Source organism: Salvelinus alpinus, chromosome 24, assembly GCF_045679555.1.
Source record: "Salvelinus alpinus chromosome 24, SLU_Salpinus.1, whole genome shotgun sequence".
Taxonomy (NCBI): Eukaryota; Metazoa; Chordata; class Actinopteri; order Salmoniformes; family Salmonidae; genus Salvelinus; species Salvelinus alpinus.
Window position 1 is genome coordinate 48,523,974 of NC_092109.1, and position 12,517 is coordinate 48,536,490.

Consider the following 12,517-nt stretch of genomic DNA (forward strand, 5'->3'; position numbering starts at 1 on the left):
CATTACCAGGACATGTATTGACATTTTCAAACTCTCCCTGATCGAGTCTGTAATAACTACATGTTTCCAGCAGACCACCATAGTCCCTGTGCCCAAGGAAGTGAAGGTAACCTGCCTAAATGATTACCGCCCCGTAGCACTCATGTCGGTAGCCATGAAGTGCTTTGAAAGGCTGGTCATGGCTCACATCAACAGCATCCTCCCGGATACCCTAGACCCACTCCAATTCGCATACCACCCCAACAGATCCACAGATGACGCAACCTCAATCGCACTCAACACTGCCCTTTTCCACCTGGACAAAAGGAACAACTAAGTGAGAATGCTGTTCATTGTCTACAGCTCAGCATTCAACAACATAGTGCCCATGAAACTCATCACTAAGCTAAGGACCGTGGGACTAAACACCTCCCTCTGCAACTGGATCCTGGACCTCCTGACGGGCCGCACCCAGGTGGTAAGGGTAGGCAACATCACGTCTGCCACGCTGATCCTCAACATTGGGGCCCCTCAGGGGTGTGTACTTAGTCACCTCCTGTACTCCCTGTTCACCCACGACCCCGTGGCCAAACATGACTCCAACACCATTATTACGTTTGCTGACGACACAACAGTGTTAGGACTGATCACCGACAACCACAGGGAGGAGGTCAGAGAACAGTGTGCTGCCAGGACAACAACCTCTCCCCCAATGTGAGCAAGACAAAGGAGCTGATCGTGGACTACAGGAAAAGACGGGCCGAACATCGACGGGGCTGTAGTGGAGCGAGTCGAGAGTTTCAAGTTCCTTGGTGTCCACATCACCAACTAACTATCATGGTCCAAACACATCAAGACAGTCATGAAGAGGGCAGGACAAAACCTTTTCCCCCTCAGGAGACTGAAAAGAATTGGCATGGGTCCGCAGATCCTCAAAAGGTTCTTCAACTGCACCATTGAGAGCATCTTGACCGGTTGCATCCCCGCCTGGTATGACAAATGCTTGGCATCTGACCGTAAGGCGCTACAGAGGGTAGTGTGTATGGCCCAGTACATCACTGGAGCCAAGATTCCTGCCATCCAGGACCTATATACTAGGCGGTGTCAGAGGAAAGCCCATCAAATTGTCAGAGACTCCAGTCACCCAAGTCATAGACTGTTTTCTCTGCTACCGCATGGCAAGCGATACCGGAGCGCCAAGTTTATGACCAAACAACTTATTAACAGCTGCTACACCCAAGCCATAAGACTGCTGAACAATTTTTCAAATGGGCACCCGGACTATTAACACTGACTCTCCCCCCCTTTTTTTTTTAACTGCTGCTACTCGCTGTTTATTATCTACGCATAGTCACTTTACCCATACCTACATGTACACATGACCTCAACTAACCTGTACACCCTCACACTGACTCTGTACCTGTACCCCCTGTACATAGCCTCGTTATTGTTAAGTAGTAGTTTTAGTATTGTTAGTAGTAGTAGTGGTAGTAGCAGTAGTAATAGTATTATAGTGGTAGTAGTAGAAGTAGCAGTAGAAGTAGCAGCAGTAGCAGTAGTAGCACTATATCTTACCCAGTACCCGTAGATGTATGTAGTAGTAGTATAGCTTGGCTCCCTGCTCTGTGTCGTAGAGAGCCTGGCAAGTGTAGAGGCCCTCGGCAGCCAATGGGAGGCGCTCTATACTCAGAGAGGCGGCGCCAGAGATCACCTGAAGGTCTCCTAGACTCTGGGCCAGCTTCTGCAGCTTAGGGCCTAAAAAAATACATAATAATAAACATAATAATAAAACATATTATAAATACCAATAGAAATAATAATACAATTAATTTTCATAATAATAATCATCATAATGATCCTCTTCCTCCTCCTGCTACTACTACTACTACTACTACTAATACTGCTAATATTGCTGCTGCTACTGCTACTGCTGCTACTGCTACTGTTGCTACTACTACTGCTACTAGTGCTACTACTACTACTACTATTACTACTACTACTGCTGCTGCTACTGCAACTGCTGCTACTGCTACTTTTGCTACTACTTCTACTACTGCTACTACTACTACTACTACTACTACTGCTGCTGCTACGGATGCTACTACTACCATTACTACTACTACCACCACCACAACTGCTACTACTACTACTACCATTACTACTACTACCACCACCACAACTGATATTACTACTACTACTACTACTACTACTACCACTACTACTATTACTGCTACTACTAATGCTACTACCACCATTACTACTACTGCTAATACTACTACTACTACTACTACTACTACTACTACTACTGCTACTACTACTTTTACTTCTACCACTACTACTACTACCACCACTACTACTATTACTACCACTACTACTACTGCTACTGCTACTACTACTACCACTACTACCGCTACTGCTACTGCTACTACCACTACTACTGCTACTGCTGCCACTACCACTACTACCACTACTACTATTACTGCTACTACTAATACTACTACTGCTACTACTACTGCTACTACTACTACTACTACTACTACTACTACTACTTCTACTACTAATAATAATGATTTTGCAGCTTGAGTCCTTCAAAAAATATAATAATAATAATACATTAATATTATTTTCAATAATAATAGCGATAATAACAATTCGCACAATACTATGATCAATATATATACGGTATAGTGCACTGTTAAAACACAAACACTTAACCCTTAACACTGGTGGGAATTGGCCTAAATGGGTAGTTCTAAATTGAAATGTTTCTTACAGAAGAAATATGAAAGGGAACAGTTAGGAGTTCATGGGAAATTATTAGCCCAAAGGTGAGTACCTGACACAAGTCTTAACACTGTTGATTGAGTGTGCATTTTACATTTTCTGTACTTTTCGCCACATTTGTTGATAACGAAGTCCTAAAATACTCTGAATACATTCAGTAACACAATAAGACTATTCCTGGAAAATTTGGGGTGCAACATAAGACAAAAAAGGGTTTGAGTGAGAGGACTAACTGGTGTTTTCAAGTGCCTCCACACATCTCCAAAGTGTGCACAGTTCCTAAGCAATTTCAATGCACTTTTAGAACAAAGAAGTCTTCAACTATAAGATACTTTTTTGAGCTCTCCTAGCTGTGTCAATGAGAAACCAAAGCAAGCACACTTACAGTTGTTTAGTTTGGAACACAACCTTGAATCCCCGCCATCACAAAATTACTGTTGTTGTTTACACAACCATAAAATTGTCCATTACCAATCACAATCTTGGTCAGGTGGGTATGCTTTTAAAGCTTGTTCTATTACCAACATGACCAGCTAATGTATAAAATACGGAAGTTGAAGCTCATTTACTTCAATTCTGTACAATTAAAAAACTTTAAAAGGCTATTTGGAGAACAACAAAAAGAATCAAAAATGACCCCAGCCATTATCACCTAGGTTCCTTCACCTCAGTCCATCTACAAACACATAGGCTATCAGTTATACAGCTGTAATGGAGGGAAATATGATAAATGATTCTCACTGACACGTAGCATCATCGACGAAATGAAAACATAGCACATTTTTAGAACTGTATTGTTTGCATTTTGATTGTATTTTAATGTAGGACTGTAGGTGTCACGATCGTCTTGAGGTGAAAGAGTGGACCAAGGCGCAGCGTGATATGAATACATCCTCTTTAATAAATGAAGATGAAAACGAACACTAATACACACTAAACAAAACAACAAACGACCGTGAAGCTACAAACGAAAGTGCATACACAAGCTACAAACGTTAGACATAGACAATTACCCACACCAGACTAATGGCTGCCTTAAATATGGCTCCCAATCAGAGACAACAATAAACAGCTGTCTCTGATTGAGAACCAAACCAGGCAACCATAGACTTTCCTAAACATCTACACTGAACCCAACCCCATACACTCTACAAAACCCCCTATACAATACAACCACCCAAGACGAGACAAATACACACAAACATCCCCCCTGTCACACCCTGACCTAACCAAAATAATACAGAAAACAAAGATAACTAAGGCCAGGGCGTGACAGTAGGGAAGATAGGTCCTGTGGAGATGTCCATATTGAAACATAGAGTGGTTGTATTTTAATGTAGGACTGTAGGGAAGATAGGTCCTGTGGAGATGTTCATATTGAAACATAGAGTGGTTGTATTTTAATGTTGGCTCATATGGAAAATAGACCATGTGGAGATGTTCATACTGAAACATACAGTGGTTGTATTTTATTGTCAGCCTAGAGGGACGATAGGTCCTGTGGAGATGTCCATATTGAAACCAGCGCCTCATCTGCTTCCAGTGCCAGTTTTTTATCCAACGAGAGACTGGGCCAACGGAAGAGCGGAGGTGGCTGCAGGCACGCGCACTGACGAGATGCTGCACCCGACGTGGTAAGAAGATACGACTACCACAGGCAGAGGGGACCGTTCACACGATTCCAGAACCCACGGGACTGAGTGTCTATAATTTATCAAACAAGATATCGAGCCCTGCCCATATCTCCTTGCTTAATAAAGGGTTATATTTTGTGCCTACAACTCAGTACAATGATTTTGATGTGAAGGTAGACATGTTTAAGTGTTTTTAGAAACATCCATTGAAGGGAATACTTTAGCTCCCCTAATCCTGATATTTCTATTGAACCAGTAGGTTGCTCACCTGCACAGACTCCGACTCCTTTTAGAAGGAAGAGTTATTTTGTACCTCCAGCCAATCGCAATCACTCTATTGAGACATATTGCAGACTTGTTGCAAAATATGTTGTTCATCTCCTTAAGAACAAACAGGAGTACAAGTATTTACAGAATTTACCTAAGGATGAAAAACAAGTTTTCTTGATTTACAATCCTATACGTCAGTCCTTACCCGCCCTGCTGATAAGGGTAATGGATAGGACAGTTGATAAGGGTACTCATGGATAGGACAGTTTATGTAAATGAGTGTCATAGACAACTGCTTGACAACACCTTTTACAAGAAACTCAGAAGTGACCCCAATTCCCAATTTCAGAATATTATCTTTACTGTCCTAGATGGGTATTTAAGTTCTGGTCAGTTAACCAAAAAAGAACATTACTTTTTGGCTATTGAACACCCTAAAATTGCCACTTTCTATACTTTGCCGAAATTACACAAGAATATTACAAAACCTCCAGGGCGCCCTATTGTTCCAGGAATTGATGCAATAACAGCCCTCTTGTAGTGGGCATTGGTGCAGTAACATCCCCTATTGTAGCGGGCATTGGTGCAGTAACGGCCCTATTGTAGTGGGCATTGATGCAGTAACAGCCCCTATTGTAGTGGGCATTGATGCAATAACAGCCCCTATTGTAGTGGGCATTGGTGCAGTAACGGCCCCTATTGTAGTGGGCATTGATGCAGTAACAGCCCCTATTGTAGTGGGCATTGATGCAGTAACAGCCCTATTGTAGTGGGCATTGATGCAGTAACAGCCCTATTGTACTGGGCATTGGTGCAGTAACGGCCCCTATTGTAGTGGGCATTGATGCAGTAACAGCCCCTATTGTAGCGGGCATTGATGCAGTAACAGTCCTATTGTAGTGGGCATTGATGCAGTAACGGCTCTATTGTAGTGGGAATTGATTCAATAACAGCCCTATTGTAGTGGGCATTGATGCAGTAACAGCCCTATTGTAGTGGGCATTGATGCAGTAACAGCCTTATTGTAGTGGGCATTGATGCAGTAAAGGCCCCTATTGTAGTGGGCATTGATGCAGCAACAGCCCCTATTGTAGTGGGCATTGATGCAGTAACAGCCCTATTGTAGTGGGCATTGATGCAGTAACAGCCCTATTGTAGCGGGCATTGATGCAGTAACAGCCCTATTGTAGTGGGCATTGATGCAGTAACGGCCCCTATTGTAGTGGGCATTGATGGAGTAACAGCCCCTATTGTAGTGGGCATTGATGCAGTAACAGCCCCTATTGTAGTGGGCATTGATGCAGTAACGGCCCATATTGAAGTGGGCATTGATGCAGTAATGGCTCTATTGTAGTGGGCATTGATGCAGTAACAGTCCTATTGTAGTGGGCATTGATGCAGTAATACCCCTATTGTAGTGGGCATTGATGCAGTAACAGCCCCTATTGTAGTGGGTATTGATGCAGTAACAGCCCTATTGTAGTGGGCATTGATGCAGTAACAGCCCCTATTGTAGTGGGTATTGATGCAGTAACAGCCCCTATTGTAGTGGGCATTGATGCAGTAACAGCCCCTATTGTAGTGGGCGTTGATGCAGTAACAGCCCTATTGTAGCGGGCATTGACGCAGTAACAGCCCTATTGTAGTGGGCATTGATGCAGTAACAGCCCCTATTGTAGTGGGCATTGATACAGTCACAGCACTATTGTAGTGGGCATTGATACAGTAACAGCCCTATTGTAGCGGGCATTGATGCAGTAACAGCCCTTATTGTAGTGGGCATTGATGCAATAAAAGCCCGATTGTAGTGGGCATTGATGCAGTAACAGCCCCTATTGTAGCGGGCATTGATGCAGTAACAGCCCCTATTGTAGCGGGCATTGATACAGTAACAGCCCCTATTGTAGTGGGCATTGATGCAGTAACAGCCCTATTGTAGCGGGCATTGATGCAATAACAGCCCTATTGTAGTGGGCATTGATGCAGTAACAGCCCCTATTGTAGTGGGCATTGATGCAATAACAGCCCTATTGTAGTGGGCATTGATGCAGTAACGGCTCTATTGTAGCGGGCATTGATACAGTAACAGCCCTATTGTAGCGGGCACTGATGCCGTAACAGCCCCTATTGTAGTGGGCATTGATGCAGTAACAGCCCCTATTGTAGCATGCATTGATACAGTAACAGCCCCTATTGTAGTGGGCATTGATGCAGTAACAGCCCTATTGTAGTGGGCATTGATGCAGTAACGGCCCTATTGTAGTGGGCATTGATTCAGTAACAGCCCCTATTGTAGTGGGCATTGATGCAGTAACAGCCCCTATTGTAGTGGGCATTGATGCAATAACAGCCCCTATTGTAGTGGGCATTGATGCAGTAACAGCTCTATTGTAGCGGGCATTGATGCAGTAACAGCCCCTATTGTAGTGGGCATTGATGCAGTAACAGCCCTATTGTAGTGGGCATTGATGCAGTAACGGCCCTATTGTAGTGGGCATTGATGCAGTAACAGCTCTATTGTAGCGGGCATTGATGCAGTAACAGCCCCTATTGTAGTGGGCATTGATGCAGTAACAGCCCTATTGTAGTGGGCATTGATGCAGTAACAGCCCCTATTGTAGTGGGCATTGATGCAGTAACAGCCCTATTGTAGCGGGCATTGATGCAGTAACAGCCCCTATTGTAGCGGGCATTGATACAGTAACAGCCCCTATTGTAGTGGGCATTGATGCAGTAACAGCCCTATTGTAGCGGGCATTGATGCAATAACAGCCCTATTGTAGTGGGCATTGATGCAGTAACAGCCCCTATTGTAGTGGGCATTGATGCAATAACAGCCCTATTGTAGTGGGCATTGATGCAGTAACGGCTCTATTGTAGCGGGCATTGATACAGTAACAGCCCTATTGTAGCGGGCACTGATGCCGTAACAGCCCCTATTGTAGTGGGCATTGATGCAGTAACAGCCCTATTGTAGTGGGCATTGATGCAGTAACAGCCCCTATTGTAGTGGGCATTGATGCAGTAACATCCCCTATTGTAGCATGCATTGATACAGTAACAGCCCCTATTGTAGTGGGCATTGATGCAGTAACAGCCCTATTGTAGTGGGCATTGATGCAGTAACGGCCCTATTGTAGTGGGCATTGATTCAGTAACAGCCCCTATTGTAGTGGGCATTGATGCAGTAACAGACCCTATTGTAGTGGGCATTGATGCAATAACAGCCCCTATTGTAGTGGGCATTGATGCAGTAACAGCTCTATTGTAGCGGGCATTGATGCAGTAACAGCCCCTATTGTAGTGGGCATTGATGCAGTAACAGCCCTATTGTAGTGGGCATTGATGCAGTAACAGCCCCTATTGTAGTGGGCATTGATACAGTAACATCCCCTATTGTAGTGGGCATTGATGGAGTAACAGCTCTATTGTAGCGGGCATTGATGCAGTAACAGCCCCTATTGTAGTGGGCATTGATGCAGTAACAGCCCTATTGTAGTGGGCATTGATGCAGTAACAGCCCCTATTGTAGTGGGCATTGATGCAGTAACAGCCCTATTGTAGTGGACATTGATGCAATAACAGCCCTATTGTAGTGGGCATTGATACAGTAACAGCCCCTATTGTAGTGGGCATTGATGCAGTAACAGCCCCTATTGTAGTGGGCATTGATGCAGTAATGGCTTCTATTGTAGTGGGCATTGATGCAGTAACAGCCCTATTGTAGCGGGCATTGATGCAGTAACAGCCCCTATTGTAGTGGGCATTGATGGAGTAACAGCTCTATTGTAGTGGGCATTGATGCAGTAACAGCCCTTATTGTAGTGGGCATTGATGCAGTAACAGCTCTATTGTAGTGGGCATTGATGCAGTAAGAGCCCTATTGTAGCGGGCATTGATGCAGTAACAGCCCCTATTGTAGTTGGCATTGATGGAGTAACAGCCCTTATTGTAGTGGACATTGATGCAATAACAGCCCTATTGTAGTGGGCATTGATACAGTAACAGTCCCTATTGTAGTGGGCATTGATGCAGAAACAGCCCCTATTGTAGTGGGCATTGATGCAGTAACTGCCCTATTGTGGCGGGCATTGGTGCAGTAACAGCCCCTATTGTAATGGGCATTGATGCAGTAACAGCCCTATTGTAGTGGGCATTGATGCAGTAACAGCCCTATTGTAGTGGGCATTGATGCAGTAACAGCCCTATTGTAGTGGGCATTGATGCAGTAACTGCCCTATAGTGGCGGGCATTGATGCAGTAACAGCCCCTATTGTAGTGGGCATTGATACAGTAACAGCCCCTATTGTAGTGGGCATTGATGCAGTAACAGCCCTATTGTAGAGGGCATTGATGCAGTAACAGCCCCTATTGTAGCAGGCATTGATGCAGTAACAGCCCCTATTGTAGCAGGCATTGATGCAGTAACAGCCTCTATTGTAGTGGGCATTGATGCAGTAACAGCCCTTATTGTAGCAGGCATTGATGCAGTAACAGCCTCTATTGTAGTGGGCATTGATGCAGTAACAGCCCCTATTGTAGCGGGCATTGCTGCAGTAACAGCCCTATTGTAGTGGGCATTGATGCAGTAACAGTCCTATTGTAGTGGGCATTGATGCAGTAACAGCCCCTATTGTAGTGGGCATTGATGCAGTAACAGCCCTATTGTAGTGGGCATTGATGCAGTAACAGCCCTATTGTAGTGGGCATTGATGCAGTAACGGCCCCTATTGTAGTGGGCATTGATGCAGTAACGGCCCTATTGTAGTGGGCATTGATGCAGTAACGGCCCTATTGTAGTGGGCATTGATGCAGTAACAGCCCTATTGTAGTGGGAATTGATGCAGTAACAGCCCCTATTGTAGTGGGACTTGATACAGTAACAGCCCCTATTGTAGTGGGCATTGATGCAGTAACAGCCTTATTGTAGCGGGCATTGATGCAGTAACAGCCCCTATTGTAGTGGGACTTGATACAGTAACAGCACCTATTGTAGTGGGCATTGATGCAGTAACAGCCTTATTGTAGTGGGCATTGATGCAGTAACAGCCCTATTGTAGTGGGCATTGATGCAGTAACAGCCCTATTGTAGTGGGCATTGATGCAGTAACAGCCCTATTGTAGCGGGCATTGCTGCAGTAACAGCCCCTATTGTAGTGGGCATTGATGCAGTAACGGCCCTATGGTAGTGGGCATTGATGCAGTAACGGCCCTATTGTAGTGGGCATTGATGCAGTAACAGCTCTATTGTAGTGGGCATTGATGCAGTAAGAGCCCTATTGTAGCGGGCATTGATGCAGTAACAGCCCCTATTGTAGTTGGCATTGATGGAGTAACAGCCCTTATTGTAGTGGACATTGATGCAATAACAGCCCTATTGTAGTGGGCATTGATACAGTAACAGTCCCTATTGTAGTGGGCATTGATGCAGAAACAGCCCCTATTGTAGTGGGCATTGATGCAGTAACTGCCCTATTGTGGCGGGCATTGGTGCAGTAACAGCCCCTATTGTAATGGGCATTGATGCAGTAACAGCCCTATTGTAGTGGGCATTGATGCAGTAACAGCCCTATTGTAGTGGGCATTGATGCAGTAACAGCCCTATTGTAGTGGGCATTGATGCAGTAACTGCCCTATAGTGGCGGGCATTGATGCAGTAACAGCCCCTATTGTAGTGGGCATTGATACAGTAACAGCCCCTATTGTAGTGGGCATTGATGCAGTAACAGCCCTATTGTAGAGGGCATTGATGCAGTAACAGCCCCTATTGTAGCAGGCATTGATGCAGTAACAGCCCCTATTGTAGCAGGCATTGATGCAGTAACAGCCTCTATTGTAGTGGGCATTGATGCAGTAACAGCCCTTATTGTAGCAGGCATTGATGCAGTAACAGCCTCTATTGTAGTGGGCATTGATGCAGTAACAGCCCCTATTGTAGCGGGCATTGCTGCAGTAACAGCCCTATTGTAGTGGGCATTGATGCAGTAACAGTCCTATTGTAGTGGGCATTGATGCAGTAACAGCCCCTATTGTAGTGGGCATTGATGCAGTAACAGCCCTATTGTAGTGGGCATTGATGCAGTAACAGCCCTATTGTAGTGGGCATTGATGCAGTAACGGCCCCTATTGTAGTGGGCATTGATGCAGTAACGGCCCTATTGTAGTGGGCATTGATGCAGTAACGGCCCTATTGTAGTGGGCATTGATGCAGTAACAGCCCTATTGTAGTGGGAATTGATGCAGTAACAGCCCCTATTGTAGTGGGACTTGATACAGTAACAGCCCCTATTGTAGTGGGCATTGATGCAGTAACAGCCTTATTGTAGCGGGCATTGATGCAGTAACAGCCCCTATTGTAGTGGGCATTGATGCAGTAACAGCCTTATTGTAGTGGGCATTGATGCAGTAACAGCCTTATTGTAGTGGGCATTGATGCAGTAACAGCCCTATTGTAGTGGGCATTGATGCAGTAACAGCCCTATTGTAGTGGGCATTGATGCAGTAACAGCCCTATTGTAGCGGGCATTGCTGCAGTAACAGCCCTATTGTAGTGGGCATTGATGCAGTAACAGCCTTATTGTAGTGGGCATTGATGCAGTAACAGCCCTATTGTAGTGGGCAGTGATGCAGTAACAGCCCCTATTGTAGTGGGCATTGATGCAGTAACAGCCCTATTGTAGCGGGCATTGATGCAGTAACAGCCCTATTGTAGTGGGCGTTGATGCAGTAACAGCCCCTATTGTAGTGGGCGTTGATGCAGTAACAGCCCCTATTGTAGTGGGCGTTGATGCAGTAACAGCCCTATTGTAGCGGGCATTGATGCAGTAACAGCCCCTATTGTAGTGGGCAATAATGCAATAACAGCCCTATTGTAGCGGGCATTGATGCAGTAACAGCCCCTATTGTAGTGGGCATTGATGCAGTAACAGCCCCTATTGTAGTGGGCATTGATGCAGTAACAGCCCTATTGTAGTGGGCATTGATGGAGTAACAGCCCCTATTGTAGTGGGCATTGATGCAGTAACAGCCCCTATTGTAGTGGGCAATAATGCAATAACAGCCCTATTGTAGCGGGCATTGATGCAGTAACAGCCCCTATTGTAGTGGGCATTGATGCAGTAACAGCCCTATTGTAGTGGGCATTGATGCAGTAACGGCCCCTATTGTAGTGGGCATTGATGCAGTAACGGCCCTATTGTAGTGGGCATTGATGCAGTAACGGCCCTATTGTAGTGGGCATTGATGCAGTAACAGCCCTATTGTAGTGGGAATTGATGCAGTAACAGCCCCTATTGTAGTGGGACTTGATACAGTAACAGCCCCTATTGTAGTGGGCATTGATGCAGTAACAGCCTTATTGTAGCGGGCATTGATGCAGTAACAGCCCCTATTGTAGTGGGACTTGATACAGTAACAGCACCTATTGTAGTGGGCATTGATGCAGTAACAGCCTTATTGTAGTGGGCATTGATGCAGTAACAGCCCTATTGTAGTGGGCATTGATGCAGTAACAGCCCTATTGTAGTGGGCATTGATGCAGTAACAGCCCTATTGTAGCGGGCATTGCTGCAGTAACAGCCCTATTGTAGTGGGCATTGATGCAGTAACAGCCTTATTGTAGTGGGCATTGATGCAGTAACAGCCCTATTGTAGTGGGCAGTGATGCAGTAACAGCCCCTATTGTAGTGGGCATTGATGCAGTAACAGCCCTATTGTAGCGGGCATTGATGCAGTAACAGCCCTATTGTAGTGGGCGTTGATGCAGTAACAGCCCCTATTGTAGTGGGCGTTGATGCAGTAACAGCCCCTATTGTAGTGGGCGTTGATGCAGTAACAGCCCTATTGTAGCG

At 45.3% G+C, this 12,517-nt stretch overlaps 1 protein-coding gene across 1 annotated transcript in view; it reads right to left on the reverse strand.

Annotated features, from left to right (window-relative positions):
- The window catches only part of LOC139551922 (V-set and immunoglobulin domain-containing protein 10-like 2), a 138,516-nt gene that overhangs the window by 108,311 nt on the left and 17,688 nt on the right, over positions 1–12,517 (reverse strand). Inside the window, exon 3 of the mRNA XM_071363259.1 lies at positions 1,555–1,734. Coding sequence (XP_071219360.1) covers positions 1,555–1,734 — 180 coding nt within the window. The remainder of the gene's footprint in view (positions 1–1,554; positions 1,735–12,517) is intronic.